The following is a 27,143-nucleotide window of genomic DNA, read 5'->3' on the forward strand; positions in this document are numbered from 1 at the left end:
CAGGAACTCACTTGAGGAGGCACACTGCCCGTTCTCAGGTCTCAAACTCCATGCTGGGAGGACCACTACTCTCTTAAAAGCTGTCAGACAGGGATGTTTATGTCTGCAGAAGTTTCTGCTGCCTTTTGTTCAGCTATACCCTGCCCCCAGAGGTGGAGTCTACAGAGGCAGGCAGGCCACCTTGAGCTGCAGTGGGCACCACCCAGTTCGAGCTTCCTGGCTGCTTTATCTACTTAAGCCTCAGCAATGGCGGACGCCCCTCCCCCAGCCTTGCTGCTGCCTTGCAGTTCGATCTCAGACTGCTGTGCTAGCAGTGAGCCAGGCTCCATAGGCGTGGGACCCTCCAAGCCAGGCGCGAGATATAACTCCTGGTGTGCCGTTTGCTAAGACCACTGGAAAAGCGCAGTATTAGGGTGGGAGTGTCCCAATTTTCCAGGTACCATTGGTCATGGCTTTCCTTGGCTAAGAAAGGGAATTCCCCAACCCCTTGCACTTCCCGGGTGAGGTGATGCCCCGCCCTGCTTCGACTCATGCTCCATGGGCTGCACCCACTGTCCGACAAGCCCCAGTGAGATGAACCTGGTACCTCAGTTGGAAATGCAGAAATCACCCGTCTTCTGCGTCACTCACTCTGGGGGCTGCAGACTGGAGCTGTTCCTATTCGGCCATCTTGGAACCTCCCTCTCCAGGTTCTTTATTACAGAGTGGGTCACTGAAACTTCATGGAACAAATTGGAAATTATCTTCTTAATTAATGTCACTGTCTACCATGTATGGGAATTTGGTAAATATTATATGGTTTCCAATAACATAATAGATAGAACATTGTTAAATCTAAACTTCAGTGAATTGTAGTGGATCCCACCTGAAATTCTAAAAAAAACAGAATCCGGCCGGGCGCGGTGGCTCAAGCCTGTAATCCCAGCACTTTGGGAGGCCGAGACGGGCGGATCACGAGGTCAGGAGATCGAGACCATCCTGGCTAACACAGTGAAACCCCATCTCTACTAAAAAATACAAAAAACTAGCTGGGCGAGGTGGCGGGCGCCTGTAGTCCCAGCTACTCAGGAGGCTGAGGCAGGAGAATGGCGTAAACCCGGGAGGCGGAGCTTGCAGTGAGCCGAGATCTGGCCACTGCACTCCAGCCTGGGCAACAGAGCGAGACTCCGCCTCAAAAAAAAAAAAAAAAAAAAAGAAAACAGAATCCTAATTGAAGAAGTTAAACTTTTACATGGAATGTCAACTGCCATTTGGGTCCTGTAAATGTAAAACTTTTTTTTTTTTTTTTTAAATAACCTTTAAAAGTATTTTCAGATGACCTCATTTGCTATGCAAGTGGCTTGAGTATGCTTGATGCTAAGACTTCTTTGTTATAGACTGGAGATGTGTACTATTCGTGCAGTGTTGTCTGTGACAAGGAGGCAGAGGATGAGGGCAAGGTTCGATGTGACTGTGAATTCTGGGTGACTCTAGCTATCAGGAACCTTCATTGGTTACAGAGAAACAGTTGTGTTCCTAGGGCAACAGTGTCTCTGTCGCCCAGGCTGGAGTTCAGTGGCATGATCAGTCACTCACTGTAGTCTCCACTTCTTAGACTCAAGTAATCCTCCTATCTCAGCCTCCCAAGTAGCTGATACTACAGGTGTGCACCACACCTTTTTTTTTTTTTTAATTTTTAAGTTTTTGTAGAGACATGGTCTCACTGTGTTGCCCAGGTTGATCTTGAATTCCTGGGCTCTAGTGATCCTCCCGCCTCGGCCTCCCAAAGTGTTGGGATTACAAATGTGAGCCAATGCATCTGGCCCTTTGCAACCTTCTTGATGATGCATTCCTTTATTCCCTAACTGGAAGTAACTTGTTTCTCTTGATGGAAGCACTAAGTGCCTGGGGTCAGGAGGCCAGATGGGATGTTCTCTGCCCAGTTCTGGCCCTTGTGCCGGGCATTTTTTATTGTTTATTCCAAAATTAATGACAAAATTTCAATTTACCTTAAGACTTACTGCTCTTAGTTTAATTGCACTTCCCTAAATACTTTACAAATATTTCTAGCACAAGGAGAATTGAGTACTTAGTTTGTACATGGTACTGTACAAATTGTTCTAGTTGCTTATTCAGAGGAGAATATCCAATGTCAATCCTTATCCTTTGCTCTTTATCAAGCAAAAACAAATGTCTTTGTAACACAGGCATTTTAAATTTACTCTTGAAGAAAGGTAGAGCATCTGCCAATAAAAAAAAATCCTTATATTTTCAGAGATGGGGAGTAGGGGTGTAGTGGGAAGTAACAGAGGGTCAGAGCTATGGTGCTTTCTAACAAAGATGCATATAAATTTATCCATCAAATTAAAGACTCTGGAAATTATACATTTTTTCTTATGGTAGTTACGTGTTGGTATCACTTCAGGTATGAATTAAGAATCAGCAATTTCTCTGAAACTCTTAGTGAGTTTAAGTGATGTCTGCAAGTATCAATCAACACCACAGACATACCAGGGACTTAGAGTATACTGTGGTATGAAGGACTGTGTTTTGTAGGACATGTATTTGGATGTTCTCAGACATAAGCTACATTATGGCTAAAAACTATATTTTTAAAGGTAGCTGCAAAGCTTTGGAATATCTGCATTTTCAGATATCATTTACTAAAATATTTATTAATTTCACCTGAATGGCCATCCGGATAAGTAGGTGAGTATCTGTGATGACCACTACTTTTTTTTTTTCATTTTATTTATAGATTTCAATGGCTAATTATTTTCTTTGAGGAATGTGTGGGTGGTTTTTGTTGTGATGGTGTTTTCTTGTTTTAGTCTTCTTGGCTAAGCAATACATATATGATGGGAAAATAATGTGGAAATAATATAGAGGAATGAAACAAACCAGTCCCTATAGTTTAAGGCCTAGTTTCCTTTGGAATCTGGGGTTCTGAACTTGTTCTATCAAGGGAACCACAGTGAGTAGATTAGTTGATTAAAAACTCTTGTCCTCTCTCCTCCTGTACCAAATGGGGATAATTATAGTTACCTACATCTCTAGGGTCTTCTGAGTCTTAATTAGTTAATATTTGCAAAGTGTTTGGAGATATTTGAATTAAAAGTACTGAGCAATGTAATCAAAATTCTTTGTAATTATAATTGGAATCAGTTTGTGGTACCACCTTTCCTCCGTTTTTCTCTATCTTGTTCTTTCTGCCAACCCAGATGTTACTGATGGTTACTGCTCAGCTCTGCACATTCTCTCGACCACTTCTCTTTTTGCAACTCACTTCAGCTTATAAATAAATAAATGGATTAATTAAAAATATATAGCCAGGCCTTTAACCCCACATTTAAGTAACTACTTAATATTTGTTTTTAAAGCTCCATAGTCACTAAGAGTAAAGTCAGCCAATTATTTTCTTCTAGTGTATCATTTTTTTCAGGTCTTCCTTCACATGATGATAAACTGGTCTTCTTGCAGAATTCCCATGCTCAGAAACTCTCATTGGCTCTTTGGCACCCATATGGCAACATCCAAACTCTTTGGCATCCCCAGAGGCTTTCAAAATCTGGCAGTCATTCAGTCTTATTTTTCACTGTTCCCATTCCATACTCTTCTCTCCAGACATTTACTCTATGCCCTCCCACCTTCCTGCCATTCATTAAGCTGCCATTCACCCACTGTAGGGTACATTCAGACTCTTTACAATCTTCTTATTTATTTATTTATTTATTTATTTATTTATTTATTTATTTTTGAGATAGAGTCTGTTGCCCAAGCTGAAGTGCAGTGACATGATCATGGCTCACTGCAGCCTCAACTTCTTGGACTCAAGTGATCCTCCCACCTCAGCCTCCCAGGTAGCTGGGACTACAGTTGTGCACCACCACATCTGACTAATTTTTAAGTTTTCGTAGAGACCTGGTCTCACTGTGTTGCCCAGGCTGATGTTGAATTCCTGGGCTCAAGCGATCCTCCCACCTCGGCCTCCCAAAATGTTGGGATTACAAGTGTGAGCCACTGCACCTGGCCCTTTGCAAACTTCTTGACAATGTATTCCTTTATTCCCTAACTGGAAGTAACTTCTTTCTCTTTATAAAATTTTATCTGTACTTTTTCTAGGTCATTTCTACCTTTATATTCTAGTTACATATTACATATATCCTACCTCCCTCCTAGACCATAAGACTGGAAAGTAGACTTCATGTGTGATGAATGAATGAACAAAAGGAAGCCTAACATATGGATGTAGTCAACTGGATGCAAATTAAAGATTTTTAAATATTGATTTGCAAGATTTCATTAAGGTCAACTCTTAATCGTTTGTATCATATATGTTAGGAATGAAATATTAATAACTTCTTCAGCATTACCATTATCTTTATAGGACTGTCTAAAATGAGCAGCCATATCTTTAAACTGTGTTTTCTCTGATTACATGCTCACAGATAAAACCCAAAGGGGCTGGGAACAAACAAGACTTTTTTTTTTCTTTTCTGTATGCCTGAATTATCTGTACTATTGTTTGTTTTCCCAGCTTTGGTCATAGAAACTTAGTCCTAACATGCTAAAATTTTTGTAATTCTCTCTTAGAGAAAGATCACATTGTCTGAAATTTCATCCATTGAAGTAATCAAGCCTTAAAGTTGAAGGATCTTGGTCATGATTAATCCAGCCCTACAAAGTGGTATCTTAATGGCACTCCCTTTAGAAAGTTGGGTTCCAGGACACACATAGCTGCAGAAAACTGTGTCCACATTTTGTAAGCTCCTTCGTTGTCATAGCCACTCTCTTCTCTGTGGCTGATATTCTAAAACTGGCAGCACATCCTGATGGTAAAAGCTTGGTTCAGGAGACAGGTAACCTGTTAGCTTTACGGCATTTGGCAGGTTACCTAACCTCTCTGACGCATAATTGCCTCATCTATGTAATAGGGATAATAATACCCATCCTGTCTCCTTGTAAAAATCAAATTAGATGATGCCTGTGAATGTTCTGTAGTCTCTGAGACAAATGTAAGTTATGACTACAGCAAGAGTAAAAGAGCATGTTGTTATGGACATTCCTTCAGTGAAATGTCTAAGACTTGTGAGTCATGATTAAAGCTAAACTTGATATCTACTTCATTGATTTTCTTTTTAGTTTTATGTACTATATTGAATTTCCTGAGAGTGGGGCTAAGAAAGCCTTCCTAGCATTTTATAGATGTGGTTGAATTAATGGTTGTAAGCCTTAAAGCAGAATTAGACAGCATCAATGAATTTATTAAGTATAAATAAATATATAATCTACTTAGCAATACTGCACAGCCTCTTTATCTTATGTGTGATAAAGAGTCATCCGAAGGCTGAAAATGAAAATTGTCCTGGAAGCTGTTGTTTAATCTTTGATTATTTCCTAATACAGTATATAAAATTACTCATTGAAAGCTCAGCAGAATAGTAGGAAATTAAAAGGCTGAAAACTACAAATTTTGCTATTATTATTACTATTACTGATTACTTCCCAAGTCTCTTATTGATCTGTTAGAAACAGAGCTACACAGGAAATAATAGGACAGTTAGTATGTGGTAGTGTTATCTGCTTTTTAATTATTCAAGTAAAGTTTTATCCCATTAAAGGAACTCAAGAAGTTGGTTGTGGCTGATAATTGCCATCTGTCAAATTCCTTAGAGCAGGGGTCCCCAACCCCCAGGCCATGGATTGTTACCAGTCCCTGGCCTGTTAGGAACCAGGCTGCACAGTAGGAAGTGAGCGGTGGGCGAGCAAGCATTGCCATCTGAGCTCTTGTCTTCTTTCAGATAAGCAGTGGCATTAGATTCTCTTAGGAGCGTGAGCCCTATTGTGAACTGCACATACAAGGGATCTAGGTTGCATGCTTCTTATGAGAACCCAACTCCTTATGAGAATTTAATTGATGATCTAAGGTGGAACTGTTTCATCCCAAAACCATCCCCCCTGCTACCCCCAGACCGTGGAAAAATTGTCTTCCACAAAACTGGTTCCTGATGCCAAAAAGGTTGGGACTGCTGCCTTAGAGTTTATAATTTGGGGTTAGCACAGCCTGTATTTACCTAAGAATTTCAATGAGTTCACTGATCTTTCCAAATGAAAAGCCTTCTTACAAAAATTATATTCAAACTGTCTTTTCTCTTAGTTTAATAAACCTATACGTAAGTTTTTACTGAGTACTGCTATTACATTTTTCTCAGTTAAGCATTTTGGGGGCTCAGACATGATCCATTCCCTCAAAGAACTTATCTTCCAGCTGAAGACTGACCAGAATGAGCAAATATGGTTAACAATTAACAAGTGAGCAGGCCAGCCTGGCCAACATGGTGAAACCCCATGTCTACTAAAAACACAAAAATTAGCCAGGCATTTTGGTGGGTGCCTGTAATCCCAGCTAGGTGGGAGATTGAGGCAGGAGAATTGCTTGAACCCAGGAGGCGGAGAATGCAGTGAGCCGAGATCACACCATTGCACTCCAGCCTGGGCAACAGAGCAAGACTCTGTCTCAGGAAAAAACAAAAAACAAAACAAACAAAACAAACAAAAAAACAAGTGAGAAGGGAATCAAGTACTACGCAAGATGTGGAATTTTAGGGAAGGAAGGCAGTGTATGCTGGAGTAATTAGAAAAAGGGGCATGCATGATTTGATGTTTGAACTGGATTATGAAGGATAAGCAAGATTTAGGCAGCGAGTGAGGGGGAGAGAGAAAAGTTTGTCAGAAGAATAGAATAAGTCAGGAGGCAGTAATGTGTATGGCACTCTAAGGACTCTGTCCTTATCAGACTGGAAGTGATAAAGCATTGAGTAGTTTGAGAAAGTTAGCTAAGAAGGGTGAGGGCAGATTTTGGAGAGTGTTGAATATCAGAGAGAAGACATTAGATTTGAGCAGATAGAACAAAAAAGCCATTGCCAGTTTTTGTGTAAGAGAATAATAATATGAGAGTGGTTAGCCAGGAAGTGGTCATCAGAGTTGAATGGAGCAGAAAGAGTGTCTGATACAGCATGGAGATGTTGTGGTCACAAAATGAGGTGGTGAGGGCTGAGCCAAGATGGTGGCAGTGGGATGGATAAAAAGGGATGGCCAGGAGAAATATTTTAAAGGAAAAATTAACAGGACATCTTTACTGACTAGATTGGAAGGCTATACAGGAAATATATTATCAAACTTGATTCCAAGATTTCTGTCCTATGCCTGGGTTGCCCAAAATATCAGGAAACCATTGTTAGAAACAGAAAAGGTAGGAGATACCACTGTTGTGACAAAAAGTATTGAGTTTGGTGTCGCACCCATTTGACTTCAAGGCCTTGCAAGTGAGTAGACAGAATTGCAGAAGTGCCACTCAGAGAGCAGGGCTTGCAATGTGGGGTTGGACTTTGTTACCATTTTATTAATTCCTAATTCTATGCAGATGCTCAGCTTGAGGAATGCCCATGTTTGGGCTTCAGAATGAAAGCCAAGTAATATTTACTCAGATGCCAATTTTCCCTCTGAAATATTTGCTTGTGGAACTGAGAAAACAACATAGAAAGCATTACTTATTTTTCTCATAAAAAAGTTATTAATAAAAAGATAAGATCAGTGAAAGGCAGAATAAACTAGAAGCCAAGTATAGAAAATGGTATCATTCAAAGACTCATTACTGTAGTGGTGATAACAAAACAATTTTCCAACAGCTTAAGATGCCTCAGTACTTTGGACCATTTTTAAGTAGTTAGTGTGGGCACTTAGTAAATGTGTATTACACTATAGTTCATTAATTCTTTTTTATTTTTATTTTTTTGAGATGGAGTTTCACTCTTGTCACCCAGGCTGCATTTTTGCTTTCTTAGTGGTATGTAAAATGTTGTGTTTCACAATGATGGTATCTTAGATTTGATTAAATATGGTATTAAAAAATAGCTGATCACAGAAAGTCTCTACCAGTGTGACGTAGATGGCTAAAGTATTCCAAATTTGCAACCTTTTGTTGACCTAAATAAGAGGTGCCCCTTGGGTTGTTTTTGTTTGGACTGGGAATATTAGGAGAAAGCTTTTTTCATTCAGTGGTGTAAGTACCATCTACCAGAAATAGAAACCCCCATGGAGGATCTATTTCTCTGATGGTACAGGACTCAGAACATTCACAAAGATTTAGTTATTAGCAGAACAGACATCTGTATTTTATTCAAACGAATTTGCCCTTCCTAATCTGAGAACATTGTGCAATCTAAGCAGTTCTAAGCATGTTTGCTATTCGTGCAAAGTGAGAGTAAATCTAAAATAAATTTTTTTGTGTGTTTAGGGATGGTAATAAAGTCTCTTAGTGGTTGAAAATGTTATTTCTTACAAAAGTGGAGAATATTTGCTTTTCAATACCAGAGTTTTCAGCCATTTCTGCATTCTGACCTATTGACTGGAGGTAGGTTGCCTTTGAATTCAATAAAACTTCATGGGCAGAAACAGTTCCTTTTCCTACTTATTTGGATAGCATGACAGTCATTGCATGATGTGTCTTTTTGTAAGTCCATGCCTCAGAACTGAGAAGTAGGAATAAAATTAGTGTCAGGGCTGGGAATGCTACTCTTTGCTGCTGAGAGACACAATACTTCAGGTAAGTGATTCTGAAGTCCTTCACCACCTGACGGTACCCTTGGGTTGGTTCATAGGTATGTTTTCATTTTGCTTGTTCATCCATTTTAATTGGCTTCCTAGAGCATGCTTGTAGAGGTAGAGCCAAATTTAGAGTAGAGCAACCCTCTGGCAAACAGGAAGAGATTAATTTTGTGGTATGCTTTTAAGGGACTTCCCAGGAAACTTCAAAAGCAGAAAAAGCAGCACTAGCTGCCTAGTCCAAAATGTGTAAAATACCACTCAGCTTTTTAAAAGTAGGAGAAACTCAGAGCACACACCCACACACACACACACAAACACACACACACACACACAGGACCACTTCTCCAGTAAAAAGAAAAGTTGAGCTTTCTTAGCTAGATATGTGTATTAGCCAGAAAAAGCCAAGGAGTGAAGGGTTTTAGAGAATTGGAGGACATAAAGTGGAGTATGCATATGGGAAGCATTTGAAATTGACTTAAATGCCTTTTTAATGCTGACTTTTTCAGTTTTCTCCTTACCAGACACATTGTTTTCATGATATCAGCCCCAGGCATAGACACATCATTAAAATGAACATGTCAAAAATGATTTCTGTTTAGAAATAAGCAAAACATTTTCAGTTGTGACCACCCAGGTGTAGAATAAAGAACAGTGGAATTGGGAGCCCTGAGTTCTAACATAAACTTTCTTCATGACATGAGGCAAGTCTTCTATGGCCTTTGGTTTCCTTATCTGTAAAACAGGATGGCTCAATGAAATTATCTTTCTTCTTTGCTATAATAGAGTATCTCTGTGGGAAGAGAAAAAGAAAAGTCAATTTAAAGGCTCCTTATAGTTCCCCAACTGCTGTTTTATTGTGCTATTCATGCCTAGACATCACATAGCTAGAAAGGCCCATCAGACCCCTCAGGCCGCTGCTGTTCCTGTCACACATTCCTGCAAAGGACCATGTTGCTAACTTGAAAAAAATTACTATTACATTTGCAGTTGTTGCTTAGTAACATTTTGTGTTTCTTGTGACAGCATGAACAGAGATCATTAAAAATTAAACTTACAAAGCTGCTAAAGTGGGAGGAAGGAGAACCTGAAGCCACAATTTTTGCACTTGCTTAGAAGCTCTCTAATCTCAGATTTATATGCTAGATCTTGGGGAAACACTGCACGTCTCTGGTTTATATTAAACCACATACAGCACGCTACTGACATTGATTTGTGTCTGGTGCAGCTGGAGTTTATCACCAAGACATAAAAAAACCTTGACCCTGCAGAATGGCCTGGAATTGCAATCAGATGGGCCACATGGCATCCCAGTGAAAGAAAGCCCTAACCAGTTTTTTGTCTTGTTTCTGCTTTCTCCCTACAGTTCCACCAGGTGAGAAGAGTGATGACCATCCTTTTCCTTACTATGGTTATTTCATACTTTGGTTGCATGAAGGCTGCCCCCATGAAAGAAGCAAACATCCGAGGACAAGGTGGCTTGGCCTACCCAGGTGTGCGGACCCATGGGACTCTGGAGAGCGTGAATGGGCCCAAGGCAGGTTCAAGAGGCCTGACATCATTGGCTGACACTTTTGAACACGTGATAGAAGAGCTGTTGGATGAGGACCAGAAAGTTCGGCCCAATGAAGAAAACAATAAGGACGCAGACTTGTACACGTCCAGGGTGATGCTCAGTAGTCAAGTGCCTTTGGAGCCTCCTCTTCTCTTTCTGCTGGAGGAATACAAAAATTACCTGGATGCTGCAAACATGTCCATGAGGGTCCGGCGCCACTCTGACCCTGCCCGCCGAGGGGAGCTGAGCGTGTGTGACAGTATTAGCGAGTGGGTAACAGCGGCAGACAAAAAGACTGCAGTGGACATGTCGGGCGGGACGGTCACAGTCCTTGAAAAGGTCCCTGTATCGAAAGGCCAACTGAAGCAATACTTCTACGAGACCAAGTGCAATCCCATGGGTTACACAAAAGAAGGCTGCAGGGGCATAGACAAAAGGCATTGGAACTCCCAGTGCCGAACTACCCAGTCGTATGTGCGGGCCCTTACCATGGATAGCAAAAAGAGAATTGGCTGGCGATTCATAAGGATAGACACTTCTTGTGTATGTACATTGACCATTAAAAGGGGAAGATAGTGGATTTATGTTGTATAGATTATATTGAGACAAAAATTATCTATTTGTATATATACATAACAGGGTAAATTATTCAGTTAAGAAAAAAATAATTTTATGAACTGCATGTATAAATGAAGTTTATACAGTACAGTGGTTCTACAATCTATTTATTGGACATGTCCATGACCAGAAGGGAAACAGTCATTTGCGCACAACTTTAAAAAGTCTGCATTACATTCCTTGATAATGTTGTGGTTTGTTGCCGTTGCCAAGAATTGAAAACATAAAAAGTTTAAAAAAAAATAATAAATTGCATGCTGCTTTAATTGTGAATTGATAATAAACTGTCCTCTTTCAGAAAACAGACACACACACACACACAACAAAAATTTGAACCAAAACATTCCGTTTACATTTTAGACAGTAAGTATCTTTGTTCTTGTTAGTACTATATCTGTTTTACTGCTTTTAACTTCTGATAGCGTTGGAATTAAAACAATGTCAAGGTGCTGTTGTCATTGCTTTACTGGCTTAGGGGATGGGGGATGGGAGGGGTATATTTTTGTTTGTTTTGTGTTTTATTTTTTGTTTGTTTGTTTTGTTTTTTAGTTCCCACAGGGAGTAGAGATGGGGAAAGAATTCCTTCAATATGTATTCTGGTTGATAAAAGATACATTTGTATGTTGTGAAGATGTCTGCAATATCAATCAGATGACTGGAAAGTGAATAAAAATTAAGGCAACTGAACAAAAAATGCTCACACTCCACATCCCGTGATGCACCTCCCAGGCCCGGCTCATTCTTTGGGCATTGGTCAGAGTAAGCTGCTTTTGACGGAAGGACTTATGTTTGCTCAGAACACATTCTTTCCCCCCCTCCCCCTCTGGTCTCCTCCTTGTTTTGTTTTTAAGGAAGAAAAATTAGTTGCGCGCTCTGAAATATGTTACCACTGCTGTGAACAAGTGGACACATCGTGTCACATCATGACACACTCATAGTATAAGCATGGAGAACAGTGATTTTTTTTTTTTTAGAACAGAAAACAACAAAAAATAACCCCAAAATGAAGATTATTTTTTACAAGGAGTAAACATTTGCGTAAATCATGGTAAAGCTTAAAAAAAAACTCATGGTAAGGCTTAACAATGTCTTGCAAGCAAAAGGTAGAGCCCTGTATCAACCCAGGAACACCTAGATCAGAACAGGAATCCACACTGCCAGTGACATGAGACTGAACAGCCAAATGGAGGCTATGTGGAGCTGGCATAGCATTTACCAGCAGTGCGGGAGGAATTTCTGAGTGGCCATCCCAAGGTCTAGGTGGAGGTGGGGCATGGTATTTGAGACATTCCAAAAGGAAGGCCTCTGAAGGACCCTTCAGAGGTGGCTCTGGAATGACATGTGTCAAGCTGCTTGGACCTCGTGCTTTAAGTGCCTACATTATCTAACTGTGCTCAAGAGGTTCTCGACTGGAGGACCACACTCAAGCCGACTTATGCCCTCCATCCCACCTCTGGATAATTTTGCATAAAATTGGATTAGCCTGGAGCAGGTTGGGAGCCAAAAGTGGCATTTGTGATCATGAGATTAATGCAATAAGATAGAAGATGTTTGCTACCTGAACACTTATTGCTTTGAAACTAGACTTGAGGAAACCAGGGTTTATCTTTTGAGAACTTTTGGTAAGGGGAAAGGGAACAGGAAAAGAAACCCCAAACTCAGGCCGAATGATCAAGGGGACCCATAGGAAATCTTGTCCAGAGACAAGACTTCGGGAAGGTGTCTGGACATTCAGAACACCAAGACTTGAAGGTGCCTTGCTCAATGGAAGAGGCCAGGACAGAGCTGACAAAATTTTGCTCCCCAGTGAAGGCCACAGCAACCTTCTTCCCATCCTGTCTGTTCATGGAGAGGGTCCCTGCCTCACCTCTGCCATTTTGGGTTAGAAGTCAAGTTGGGAGGCTGAAATAGTGGTTCTTGGAAAAATGGATCCCCACTGAAAACTAGTGCTCTAAGCCCATTCAGCCCATTTCACACCTGAAAATGTTAGTGATCACCACTTGGACCAGCGTCCTTAAGTATCAGAAAGCCCCAAGCAATTGCTGCATCTTAGTAGGGTGAGGGATAAGCAAAAGAGGATGCTCACCATGACCCAGGAATGAAGATACCATCAGCAAAGAATTACAATTTGTTCGATCTTTCTTTTAGAGCTAGTCTGTCTTTCACAGTACCATCTGAATACCTCTTTGAGAAGGAAGACTTTACGTAGTATAGGTTTGTTTTGTGTTATTTGAAAATATTATTTTTGTAATTATTTTTAATATGTAAGGAATTCTTGGAATATCTGCTGTATGTTAACTTTATGCATCTTCCTTTCGAGGGACGAATTTAAAACAAACCCCCATCACAATCTTAAAGGATTGCAAGGGCCAGATCTGTTAAGTGGTTTCATAGGAGACACATCCAGCAATTGTGTGGTCAGTGGCTCTTTACCCAATAAGATACATCACAGTCACATGCTTGATGGTTTATGTTGACCTAAGATTTATTTTGTTAAAATCTCTCTCTGTTGTGTTCGTTCTTGTTCTGTTTTGTTTTTTAAAGTCTTGCTGTGGTCTCTTTGTGGCAGAAGTGTTTCATGCATGGCAGCAGGCCTGTTGCTTTTTTATGGTGATTCCCATTGAAAATGTAAGTAAATGTCTGTGGCCTTGTTCTCTCTATGGTAAAGATATTATTCACCATGTAAAACAAAAAACAGTATTTATTGTATTTTAGTATATTTATATAATTATGTTATTGAAAAAAATTGGCATTAAAACTTAACCGCATCAGAAGCCTATTGTAAATACAAGTTCTATTTAAGTGTACTAATTAACATATAATATATGTTTTAAATATAGAATTTTTAATGTTTTTAAATATATTTTCAAAGTACATAAAATCTGGGGGTTCTGGGTTTTTTTCTCTTTACTGTAAAACAAACATGAAAACGTGTTTTATTATAAATACGTGTGTTCCTTGCTTTAAGACTAATCTGACTAGTTTTAGCAATTAAACAGCCCTCCAGAGAGGATACTTATTTGAAAGCCTGGGAGGCCAATCCTGCAGTCTGTGAGCTTCTGAGAAGTTGTAGGATTGGATCTGTCTTCCATGTTGTAAGATGGGAGTGTCATTTTCTCGGACACTTGAAAGTTTTACCCCTTTGAAGTGATATACTTTCATCAGATACCAAACCATGTATCCTAGCAACATCAGGATCCATGAATCACGGCTGGCTGGCTGGCTCTATCTGATTATAAAATAACTGTTAAAAAAAAATCAAAGTAGGTTTACTTAGGGATAATGAGAATAAATTGGCCCAAATTTAGAAAGTCAAGTACTGGAAAAAGAAAAAGAAATTCAATATTTGGAGACAGGTCACATACTCACAGTTTAGCAATGGTGCCATTTGCAGTATGTATTTGTATCCATAGCACTGATTTAATTTTTGTACGTGGAGCACACAGATTTTATATCATAGTACCCACAATCTAACAGATTGCTAGGATTTCTAAAAGGATTTGTCTTCGTGATGGCTGCCAAGCCGCTGGGTAATTTAGTTAAAGTGTTTAAAGTTATCACTAAATCTTAGGGAAATAAATGGAAGGATTTTAAATCAGAGAAAGGGCCATTAAGGAAAAAAAGCATCTGTTCTTACTCTTCAGCCTCCCCATTTGAACACTGACAACCCATCCCATAACGTGGTGAACTATATCTGTGCAATGTATCATTTCTATTTCTAAACATACACACATGGTTTCCTCTTGTATTGTCTTATAAATAAGGATCAGGAAAGTCATAACAAACATTGACTTGTGTTGTGTATACGGAAAAACAGATCGAATGAGATGAATTACTCTATCCTAATCTGTCCAGTGAACTTGAAAAGTACTCTAAACTCTAAGAGAAGCCCTTGACTGCCAGTCATGACAGCCTAGCCATGGAATTAGAACTTTGATAAACTTCAGGCTTGACCAATTTTCATAGTCAGAGGATCAAAATATTTTTTAAATGGTTGAGTAAAAAAAGTAAAAATTAAACATGACATCCAAATTACTTGAAGTTAAACGAGTTTGGTAAACATGACTGAAAGTTTTCATTAGAAGATGAGGTTGGAGAAAAAACCAAAATAGAGACATCTACTAAATTATCCAACTTGGAGTTAATAGGAGTAACCAATGTGTACTGCATTCATTGAGTAAGCAGTTAAACTTGTTTAATTATTAAGATGCCTGGAAATAACTCAGATCATTGCTTTGATCTGTTGTTTTTCACCATACTGATAAGCCTCTGTGGTGATTAGCTGTGTCTATGAAATCTTTTTATGAGCTGGACTAATTCTATGAATAATAAGACAGTTCCGAATGAGAACCTGGACTAAATCTTAGAATGGGTCAGTGTTAAATTGTTCCTCATTCATTTAAGTGACTTCTAGATCTGGATAAAATGTCAAACACTTTTTGAACTGCAACAAATGGCTTCAGGCATTGCCTCAGTTCAGCCAGCACCCCCAGTAGTGTTAAAGTTTAAGCTTATTGTAAAACATACATGTCTCCCTCATGTTCTAACATCAAGCCTGGTCTATAAGTTAAAGTGGAAATGGCTGCATATTTTGACAAACCATTGTTAAGTAAAGACTTAATTGGGATAAAAAACAATATATGTGTACATAAATTTAGGAAGATGAAGTGTTTAGCTTGCAAAAAGCCATTCACAGATTTGATCCAACCTCAAAATGTTGACCAGCAAAATTAGTGTTTGATGGAACACAGGCCATCCTTTTAGCTGTGGGTTTTTAAACTGTGGTTTTAAAGGTTGGTTGGCTGCTTGGTTTGGGGACAATCGGGGGTAATGGTTGGGAATCTGACTTTTGTTGGTTACATTGAACTAACTGGTGGTTGGTGAACTCCCCACCTAATAGCTAAACTTAGCAACTAGAGTGGGTGAAGCCACTCCAAACCAGCCCACGTTTATGGACATTCCTTCTAATAAACACCCTGCCTGCATGTCTATCCCCAGCCTTGTGAGTATGATCATCCATTCTCTCAATTCTGGCCACCATTTGAATTATTTGTAGGGAATAAAAGGCAAAGTCCTTTTTAGTAAGTGATTATTTCCAGTAAATTACTTGAAGACTATGTTTAAATATTAACAGAAAAAATACTGTGACCTTACACATTATCATCGAGAAGACCCATTTCTGTGGCACTCTGTAGGATTTCTATAGGCCTTTACCTCACCCCCACCCCCTAATTATTTACAAGGCACAGAGCACCAGATTAGGAGCTCTTTAGCCTGGCATTTGCTTTTCTAAGAACAATCCTGTGTGCTTGGTAACGTCAGTACCATGGAATTGTAAAGAGCAGGCCTTCCAATTAAACCTCACCACACAAACAATAAACAAGACCTTTGCATTTAAGTGTGAACTGCTATTTTATATCTGGCAAAACAAAAGTCCTTTCCTTTAGAAAAATAAGCCTATCTGTCCTGAAAAAAGCCTCACACACAATGTTGTAGTTAATGACAGACTTGTCTCAAGTCTGTAAATGACCAAAAAATGTTAGTTGAAATCCTGAGCTTGAGGTGTATGTTCTACATTTAGAAAGGACATAAAGATGCTTCTGCAGCTCTGCACTTTGGTACTGTATTCTATTTCAAATGGTTCCTTAGAAACCAGGGGCTGGTCTGCATAGAATGTCTGAACCCAGGGGAAATATTTTCGTCTGGCTTAAGTGCTCACAATTTGAAAAAATCCATATCAAGTACTGCAGTACACATTTAAATTTATTTAGTCAAGCTGCATTCTCCATTGAGCCCTAACATTTAAAAAATAGTTGCTAAGCTGGGATTTGGTGCATATCAGGAAGGAAAGAGGAAAAAGACATAAAACAGAAACCTTACCCAGCAGAGACCTTCTCCAACAGATACCAAGCAGTGTTTACTTGGAGATAACAGTACCCACACTCTCCTCCAGTTAGACTCATGCAATGATCTCAAAGTGTGGACTGCAACCAGCATCTGCATCTCTGGGAACTTGTTACAAATGCAAATTCTCAGTTCCCATCCCAGACTTACTAAATAAGAAGCTCTGGGGGTAGAGGACAACAATCTGAGTTTTAACAACCCGTCTAGGTGATTCTGTGCCCACTCAAATTTGAGGATCATTCGACTAAGGGGATTAAACAGCCTTTCACATGTTCTAGATAATAGGAAGATGGCACATCCCAAGAATTTGGAACTTTGAGATCTGATCCCAATCATGTCACTACCTCTTTTCTTGGCCCTGAAAACATCAAACCATCTATGTTTACATTTCCTAAACAACGCAAAAGTGATGGGTGCTCGCAGGTGGAGCAATGCTTAGTGTTGTAAGAGAAGAGTGCACGATGGTTTGAAAGTGAGCACGCAAATATGAGCCAGGAAAGCCCAGTGCCATTCATATTCAACAATTTTTTTTTTCTTTCCTTTCAAAGCAACAGCAGTAGTGGATTCAGGACCCAGAGCATGTAGTCATTTGTAACACATTTGGAATGACTGTGAGAAATGAGAAGCAACATACAGCAAATTAATAAGGAAAAGATTATTCCATCTGGGGAGCTGGGCTCTGCATATGCCAACACAGCCCATTCTCTGTGAAAGAGCGTTTTATAGGTCACAAATTAAATCAGCATCCTGAATTAATCAGATATTAACATCCAGCTGAGGAAATCTAGGTTCATACCTCCAGAATGACCAGATTATACATTCAAAGGGCTTCCCCAGACTTTGTGGCAAAGCTTTTCCATATTGTAGGAACTGGTTTCTGAAAATGAGGACCTCAACATAGCTATTCCCATCTCTGTGTGTATGCGTATGTGTGTGTGCACACTCCTGCACATTTTACACTGCAAATTGCATTAGAAGATTTTTCTGTTTCTGGGATGGACAGGAGGGTGTCCAATCCATTAGGCAATATGGAAGCCTGAATTCTAACAAGCCTACCTTGGAGAGCCAGGTATCTTGGTAGTTCAATTGTTAGGTTGGCCAACCCTTTCCAGTATCTGAGCCTCCATGCCCTCTGTCAGAGGAAGAGGCTGAACTTGGGGGAATCTCCCAAGAGGATGGTCTTGGAGGTAAATTTCAGTTTTAAGACTACAATTTCATTCTTCCTACTTTATTATTTGCCATTAAAAGAGATTAAAGAGGTTTCTGAAGCACTTAAAGGCTGGGATGCATTCTGAGATAATTCACTGTGCATCGCCTGCCTCCCTCCATAGTTGGTGTCCTTATTTCTTGGCACTTGCCACAAGATTAAAAGCAGGAGGCACCTCGAGTTAGTGTGGTGGTTGGGGAGGATGTGACCCAAGGAATGTTTCTACTTCATATGCAACTATAAAATTATTACCAACTATCTGACAAGCAGGCAGAAAATACCTTGGGGAAGGTGCCCAAATATTCTTCAAGATGCAAACTTTCTACCGGGCTCTAACCTTACTTTCAAAGCCAGGCAATGCATTTACCTTTGTTTTATGTCACTCATTCAACTGTATGACATGGTGCCTGGCAAGGAGAGATTCCTTGTGTTTTGCCAAGTTGCAGAGTCAGGAAACTCTGAATGAAACTGCTGAATTAGCATCCTGTAGAGTCACTGTTTATAGAGCTCTCTGAATGAAATGGGTTTGCATCTCTGTTCTTTGGGGCTTTATAAATTCACCAAGGATGTACAGCTCCCAGCCTGCTTCACCACCACCCCCGAGCACTCTGGATAATTCCTCCTCTTGAGAGGATGGCCTTGAGAACAAAAGTGTCTCATAACAAATCACAGCAACACCACATTCAGCAGCAGATTTCCTCAAAGGAACAGCAGATATTTCAGAATGGTAAAGAGGTCATTCTGAGTGGAGCTTTAGCTAGCTTAGGAGACAAACCTCACTGGCATGCCAGGGTTTGAAACTCCTCATTTCAGCAATCCAACTTTGGTTTATTCCTGGCCTTGAGTCCTTTTTGCCTGAATCTCTGAGAAATCTATGTTTTTGTTCAATCCACCTCTGCTCCCACTTCATGCCCTACTTCCCTTCCTGATGACCTCAGAGCTCTGCTTCCTCTGGGATCCAATGTCTCACCTCTCAGGGGGCACATAATACAGTGAAGAGTGGAGTCTGAATCCCAACTCTGCTACAAGAGCTGTGTGACTGTAGGCAAGTCACTTAACTTCTCTGTGCCTCCATTTCCTCACCTGCAAAGGACAGGTAAAAATATTCCTGCTTACCTCATGGGATTTTGTGATAATTAAATTAGGTAATACATATAAAGCACTTAGGAAAGTTATGGACCCATGAAAAAGCCTCAGAAAGTGTTTACGAACTCTTGGTAGTCACTCTGCTGACTGGTAATAAGCTGGGCTCATCTAGTACACACTTCAGAGACTTTTTTCTTATATTCAGAATCCTGGAAGAGATCACATCTCATCTGTGCCATTAGCATGCAGGATCACTTTGTCTTTTCTGGAAGACTCAGAGAGATAACTCTTGTTTACCCACTAGCAATAATATTGCTTGGCAGTTAAGCTGTGGCCACTACATACACTCAGGCAAATGGAAGAGATATACTACAACAAACGGTGTTTTTCTAGACCGTACATTCCAAATGAAGCCCGTTATCCCTAAGTGTCTATCCCAGCTGAATGGCAATGACTGAAGCCAGGATGCAATAGATGAACTCATGTAGTCTGAAAGAAACAAGGGGCTACAGTCACATTTCTAAAAATAGACATGGCACATCAGGAAAATCCTGCCTTAACCTCTGCCCCATGTTCTTGACATACATTTAACCCATTGCACAATTATAGTGACTAGTACTTACTATAAGCAGGCAGTGTTCAACGCATCTTATGCAGATTTTCTCACTGCACAACAATCCATAAACTAGGTGGTAGTTTTAGTACTCCCATTTTAGAGATGAAAAAACTAAGGCACAGATAATCCAATTAAGTTGGCAAAGGCTGCAATACTTGTGAGTAACAGGGCAGCCTGAATCTGGAGCCACTCTTAAACCACTGCAAAATTTAAAAGTGTAAAGGGCATTGAGTACAGAAGGAAAAAAAAAAAAAAAAAAGGTGGTGGTACGGGGGAGGGGAGTGGAATAGCTAGTTGCATGTCCAAGGGATTTGGCTTCCATCAGAGAGAGAGACCACTAGTTGTGCTTAGAATTTTTAGCTTTCAAAAGAGTACTGGATTGCGCTTTTAAGGGTTACCATGCAAATAGTCTCTCATTGCATGGGGGCCTTTCCAAAAGTGGATACAACCCTGCTCTGTGCTGAAAAACCTGATCGTAGGGTTTCTAGAACTTCATGCCAGCTGTTTCCAATACTTGGATATGGGGCAGTTGTCCCCTTTAACCTCATGGCCAATCTGAAGAGCTTCCTGTGAATTGCTGGGATTGGGAAGATAGGCAGAGTGTGTGGAACCACTTGCAAAACTCAGGAATGCCCAATCCTCTCTAGGTCAATACTTTATAGTTATTTTGTGTTTGAGATTGGTGGAGAAGAGAAAGGACAATGACTCAGGCCTGCTGGGTCTGCAATAGCCCTGGCCACCAGCGCCAGCCTTCTCGCCCCCATTCCTCCATGTATAGCAGACATCACTTGTAAGTCCTTGCTGCACCTCAGCCTCAGAAGTCATCTCAAGGTCATGCTCCACTGCCAGTTGAATTGAATTGAACCAAAAGATGAACTCAGTTTGCTATCTTGGCTTCCCCAGTTTCTTAAGAACAGGTCCCATTGGTGATGGGGTAGATAAGGTAGTAAAGTCAAGGTACTGAGGACTGGATGTGCCCCTCAGGTTGAGCAGAAGTTAGATGCGAAAGGGTGAAGAATGTTCTATAATGAGTATAAAGAGTTCTATCCATGGGCTTCAGACAGATGATCCATATGCAAAGAATCCAAGTAAAGGGTAAGATTACCCTAGGAATTGGTTGAACACAAGGACAAGTGTTTGGCAATAGGCAATACTATTACATCCCTATTTTGTACCAGATGCCATGCTAAATGCTTTGCATGCTATCTAAAATACTCATCAATCACGAGATAGATGTAATTTGAGAGACAAGAGAACTGACAACACAGTAGCCTAAATAACTTGCCCAAGGTCACACAGTTAATAGATGATATAGTCAGGTTTGAAGCCACATCTATATAATCCCAAGGCCTCAAATTTTAACCACCAGGCTGTGGCTCTCAATCTTGACCTGTACATTTGAATCACATAGGGAATTTTAAAAATATGTCTATACCCAGATGAGTTAAATCAGAATCTCTGGGAGTGGGGCCCAGGAATCTGTATTTCTTAAAGATCTTTCCAGTGGTTTTATTGACCAGCCAGGGTAGAAGTGCTGCCCCAGATTCTTCTTCCTCCAGGTAAATAGGAGTCAGAGGTATCAGAGATTTCTACCCAAGGGACTCAGAGCCCTAACCTGGTTCCAAATTTGGGTGTGGGATTCTAATGACTGGGAATTAACCAGACAGGACCCTAGTTCTATAGGAAATTTAGTAGGACCCTAGCTATAGAAACAAGAAAAATGATTATAGATAGTAAAATCAACATTCAGAGTCAGAATGGACCCACCAGAAAGCTCAATCTAACACTGAGCTCCTGAACAAGGCTTCTTAAATTTATTAAGATTCCCTGTGATTAGAAACAGGAGAGGCACTAATGGCTGCAGGAGGGCTGAGTCTACAGATGAGGATCTCTCATCTACAGATGAGGATCAACTGACCCAGTGCTGAGGCAAAGAGAGCTCTATGGTCTTCTCACAGGCAGGTCGTCACCTGTCCCACCTCCAAGCAACCTGCTTTGAGCCAACAACGTGTTTCCACACATTTCACACTGCTTGGCTCATTCTGATGGACTCAAAAGGCTTTACTAAGTTGAAGCAATGAGAAAAAACAACAATCCATGTTGACTGGAGTGTTTTCTCTGTTTTCAGAAGTGACTGTTAGATTAGTGTTTGGCTTTATCTTCTGCATCTTCTAATAATTTTATCTCCTTCCCATCCCTACCTCAAACTTGCAAGCAGTGAGTCTTGCTTGACAGTAGGAAAAAACACCTCCGAGTCTCACTGCCCCTTCCTGGAGGGCTTGTTTTAGAAGCAATGCAGGACATGCCCAGCTTAGCCAGGCCACGGGGCTAATCAAATTTGGCAGATGCTCTGCGTCAGCAGGCACCAGGGTGCTAATGCCCCGGGTCAGCTGGTGAGAGGGTAAGTGGGCAAATGCCTGGCTTCTTCCCCGTGTTTTCAGGACAGGAATCTGAGTCCCAGTAATCACTAGCCTATGGGACCAGAGGTTATTTTGGGCCTTCTTTTATCCAATGGAAAGTTAGGGGTGTGACATCTGAAACTGCCAAGGAGCATCCGGTTTCACCCTTATCCAGGACATGTCCCTAGAGGAAATGGAAGCAATGTCAAGGAGACCAAAATGCGGGTGTCAGAACTTCCCTTTGTTTTTATTTCTGTGCCATTTGTTTTCATCCATTCCTTTCACTTTCAGCTCACCTTTCCACTAGTCTGGTTCAGGTCTTCATTGTGTCTTGCCCGGGCTATCACAGCAGCCTTCCAACCATCTCTCTACCTCCAATCTCTCTACCCCCACCCACTTCCAATCGATCCTCCCATGATAGCAGAATGATCTCTCTGAAGGTTCAATGAAAATAATGAATGTGAAAACACTTCGTAATACATTACACAAATAGCAACACCCACCTATACACAAACGTACCAACGTGGCAGGAGAGACAGAAATACAGTCTTTACTCACTGTTGACTATGCAGGTGTAAAGGTCAGTGCACTGCAAGGAAATGAAATAGACTGAGAGGAATGTTTTTGGGAAATAATGGTCTAAGTTGGCACACACAGTACTGGAACCCTCAAATGAGTCCTCAAAAAGGCCTTCAAGGTGGCCTTGTCCGCTTGGTAATTGTATATCACTGTGATAAACCTGATGAGAGATGTAAGATGTACATCTAATTATGCCCATTTTTCAGGGAACTGAGGCTGAGAGAGGGAGTAATTTGCAGAAGATCACTCAGTGAGCATATGGCAGAACTAGAATATAAATTCAAAGAATATATGCTTTTCGAGTGTGCCATATTGATACAGATACATTAATGTGGGTGGATGGATGGATGGATGGATGGATAGATGAATGGATGAATAGAGCATATGATTTCCCCCCTTTAACATATCACACAGCTCTCCATTGCTGACAGAGTACCAATTGGTGATATTGACATTATGGCTTTATAGGACGTAGCTTTATTTTCCTACTTTAATGTCCAGACAACTTCCAACACACTTGAGAGTGCACTCCAACCCTACTTCTCCCTATTTCCTAAATGTATCTTGCATTCTACCTCTTCTGCACCTTTGTCCATTTCCTGTCTCCCTCTCTGATTATAAAATCCCTACCCAACCATAATCCATAATAAGGCTGCCAGAAAAAACATCAAACCAAATGAATAATTGTTTAATATAAGTATGTGCAAATACTCCATGGAACATATTTATAGTAAAAAATGATTTGTATTCATTTAAATTCAAATTTCACCGGGTGTCCTGCAATTTTAATTGTAAAAATCTAGCAAACCCACACATCAGGCAGTTGTCCCATGTGCACCCTCTGGTTTTCTTCTGCCATCTCAAGGTGGGATTTAGCACTTCTTTGAATTTTTCATACACAATTCACTCTCATTAAATAATGAGCAATGTTTATTTTATGGAAGACTTCTTAATAAATGTGAAAATGAAGTTTACATTCCATAATTGACATTTTATTTTTAACAGTTCTTATTAAAAATGGCCTTATGGCTGGGCATGGTGGCTCAGGCCTGTAATCTCAACACTTCGGCAGGCTGAAGCAAAATGATTGCTTGAGACCAGCCTGGGCAATACAGCGAGACCCTGTCTCTACAAAAAAATTTTTTTTTAATTAGCTGGGTGTAGTGGCACGTGCCTGTAATCCCAGTACTCAGGAGGCTGAAGCGAGAGGGTCACTTGAGCCCACAAGTGTGAGGCTGCAGTGAGCTATGATCATGCCATTACTCTCCAGCTTGGGTGACAGATTGAGACCCCATCTCTAAAAGTCATTAAGTGTCCTTTTGACCATTTCCCTACATAGCATTTCGTGCTGATCACCTACTCTCACTCTCTGCACAGAAGCTTTCACTTTTCAGACCCAGGCACTAGTCCACGGCTTGTTTGTATACCATGGTAGACTTGTCAAAGCAAATTTTCCATTAGGCAAGTTACTCTCTACAAATGAATTTTCTATGAATATAAAAAATGTTTCTATATGTTTAGAATCTTCAAGGTTCAATTGCATGAAGGCTTTAGCATTTTCTTGGGAAAAATAATTGCTCCCTTACTAAGCCACAGTTACTTGTATAAACTCTTCTAGAGCAGAGGACACTCATTCACCTACGTACCCACTGCAGTTCACCTAGCCATGTACCAGAAAGCACTAAACAAGTGTCTATTAAATTGAATGAATGCAGTGTAAGACCACATTGTAAATGTACTTAGCCCTAAATGGCTACAACATTGTTTGCAGCAGCCAAGGAATGGATCCCAGCAGTCAGGGAAAGCTACTTGATAGTCTAATTGAGTAATTCTCCACAGTAGTTGCACATTAGGCATCTGGGGAGATTTTTAAAAATCGTGATCTGTACACCCCATCCCACATCAGGTATATCAGAATCTCTGGGGGTGAAGCTCAGGCATCAACATTATTTTCAAAGCTCCCAGGTGATTTTACCAGGCAGAAAAGGTTAAAAATGAACAGTTGCTGGAGAGTTGGACTAATATTATTCTCTGGGTCTAATCCATGACAGAGGGGAGAGACCAAGACCATCAGAGGGAGAGATACGGATTTCTTTTTTGCTTTTCCCTGTTGTAGATGTTTTAGAGTTTACACTGTTCTTTCACATGCATGCACACCCGCCACATCCCACCCCCACCACAGAGTCTGGCCACTGAGCCTTGTGCTGTGTGTTCACTTTGAGAGTGTGAAGAACAAAATGGCTACAGCCATGCTATGTAAATATGCAATCTTAGTTTTGGCTTGGTTGAGTGTTGCTTCCCCAGGTTCCCAACTCCACTTTTACTGTTTTAGGTTCTGGTTTCACCAAGAATTCAGTGGCTGTGGTACTTCCTGGGTATGAGAAAATAAAGAACTTGTAAAGCGGAATTAGCCAGCTTTCCACACCCCCACCTTCACCACACACCAACCTGCACTGACAGTCAGAGGAAAACCAAGGGAATTGTTTCCTCCTGGTTTGGACACATTCCACTTGAAGCTCCTCCAGGCATTGTGAAGCAGAATTCCTTTCAGTATATGTGACTGTAAAGGGATGAATTTTTTAACTGGAGACTTTGAAAATAAGGATGAGCATGTACAGAGTGAAAGCATGGGCCTCAAGTCAGCAGATTGGAATCCCTGACCTTGCTGTGTACGTCTCCAGCCACATAAGCTAAGCAGGTCACCCCTCACTTCTTTCAGCTTTGGTCTTCTCCTCTGCAAAAGAAGTTTCGAGACTGGGTAATTTACAAAGAATGGAAATTTATTTCTGACTGTTCTGGAGGCTGGAAGGTCCAAGATCATGGCACCAGCAGGTTCAGCTGTCTTGTGAGGGCTGCTCTCTGTTTACAAGATGGCACCTTGATGCTGCATTTTTCAGATGGGAGGACACTATGTTCTCACATAGAAGAAGGGATGGGAGAGTGAGAACGAGCCAAACTCCTTCCATCAAGCCCTTTCACAGTGACATTAGTCTGTTTACCTAAACATGTCCCAAAAAGGCCCACCTCCCAACACTGTTGCACCGGGGATTCTTTTCAACACATGATTTTTGCAGGGACCATTTAGACCACAGCCAGGAGGATGCTGAATTTCAGGACCTTAAGGTTCCCTCCAGCTCTAAATACTTCATAGATTCTAAGTCCTGCAGCAGTACATGAGAAGTCTATTGAGACTCCCTAAACCATTCTCAAGAAAGTAAAGGCCCAGAGCCCTGCTTACACATGTGCTCAGATGGTACACTGAAATGAGCACTAGATAGGAGCCAGAAAACAAGTGCAAGTCCCATTTCTGCCTTGAACTCACTCTGTGTTTTTGAAAAAGTCATGTTCTTTCTCTGAGCCTTCATTGTCTCAGCTGTAAGACGAATGTTAGAATAGATCATCTCTACTGTTCCTTTCAACTCTGCCATTCTAGGGATGTTGGATGTCCTAGTGGCTGAGGGTTCATGTTACAATAAATATGAAATTGAAACATAAAACAGCACTCAAAACATGAAGGAGAAATTGGGATTAAGAAACGAGAAAATACCTATTGTCTAAGAGAGAGAAGTGAACCAAACACAAATGCAAGCAGACGGAAGGAAGGGAGAGGGGGAGGGAGGGAGGGAAATAATTCACAAATAAAATTTAAATTCTAGATCTGTTTTATCTAACCGATGAAAAATATCTATAATTGCATTTTAACTTAAATATAAAAATTATATTACATTTCAGAAAGAATGCTTCAACTCTTCAAATGAACAAGTATGTTGTTTGCAAAATTAACTTTTTTTTTCTGTAAACTTATGTGGCTTTTTCTGAAGAGAACTAACTAGGTTAATAAGACCATATTCTGTCAATTCTTACTGACAAATAATCACCATGTCTCAAAGTCTTAGGTCTTATTTTTTCCTTTTCCCATTTGGTCTTCTTTTTTTTTTTTTTTTTTTTTTTTTCCATTTAGTCTTTTAAAAAGCTATTTAAAGACCTTCAATTTTAGATGCACACTCTTTGGCTTGGTACTTGAAGCCCCTTGTGATCTGACTTCATCTAGGGAGGGTTGCAGGCCTCACCTTTCTCTGCTCTCCTGTACATATGCCAGGGTCCACTTTTATTGAACCAGCTACTGCCTGTTTCCAAACTATACCTCACCCCTCTCATCCCTGGTTTTTTGTTTGTCCTTTCTCACTCCTGCTTCTGCACAAATAAATCATTCAAGACTCAAATTCCACTTCTTCCTTAAAACTTCCTCTGATTTTCTAAGCTGGAAACAATTTCCCACAGGCCCTGTTGTGAAATCCCCATCCACATTATTTCTATGTCTCTAGTGGCACTTAGTGTTTTCCGTCCTGCAATAAGGCTTCTAGAATACGACCTTCTGGAGAGCAAGGCTTGTGTCTGAGGACAGCACACGGAACAGTGTTTACGGGGCCAGGCCTGGCTGTCGGACAGACCTGGGCTTGACTCTTGGCTTTGTTGCTGGTTGCAGGGTGACCTAAGCAGGCTACTTGACCTCTTAACTTCGGTTTACTCCTCTATAAAATGTGGATGGTACCTACTTCATAGGCTTAGAATGAAACCCAGGGAGATAACAAATGT

The 27,143-nt window shown here is 40.6% G+C and overlaps 1 protein-coding gene and 1 long non-coding RNA gene across 3 annotated transcripts in view; one reads left to right on the top strand and one right to left on the bottom strand.

The window, feature by feature from the left end:
* Positions 1–13,524, top strand: part of BDNF (brain derived neurotrophic factor) — a 50,701-nt gene extending 37,177 nt beyond the window's left edge. For both annotated transcript variants that reach the window (XM_008003712.3, XM_008003703.3), the window contains exon 2: positions 9,950–13,524. In XM_008003712.3, coding sequence (XP_008001903.1) covers positions 9,971–10,714 — 744 coding nt within the window. In that variant the 5' untranslated portion in view covers positions 9,950–9,970 and the 3' untranslated portion in view covers positions 10,715–13,524. The remainder of the gene's footprint in view (positions 1–9,949) is intronic.
* Positions 1–27,143, bottom strand: part of LOC140712043 (uncharacterized) — an 89,917-nt gene that overhangs the window by 12,559 nt on the left and 50,215 nt on the right. The gene's annotated exons all lie outside the window — the stretch shown is intronic.

This window comes from Chlorocebus sabaeus, chromosome 1 (genome assembly GCF_047675955.1).
Source record: "Chlorocebus sabaeus isolate Y175 chromosome 1, mChlSab1.0.hap1, whole genome shotgun sequence".
NCBI lineage: Eukaryota > Metazoa > Chordata > Mammalia > Primates > Cercopithecidae > Chlorocebus > Chlorocebus sabaeus.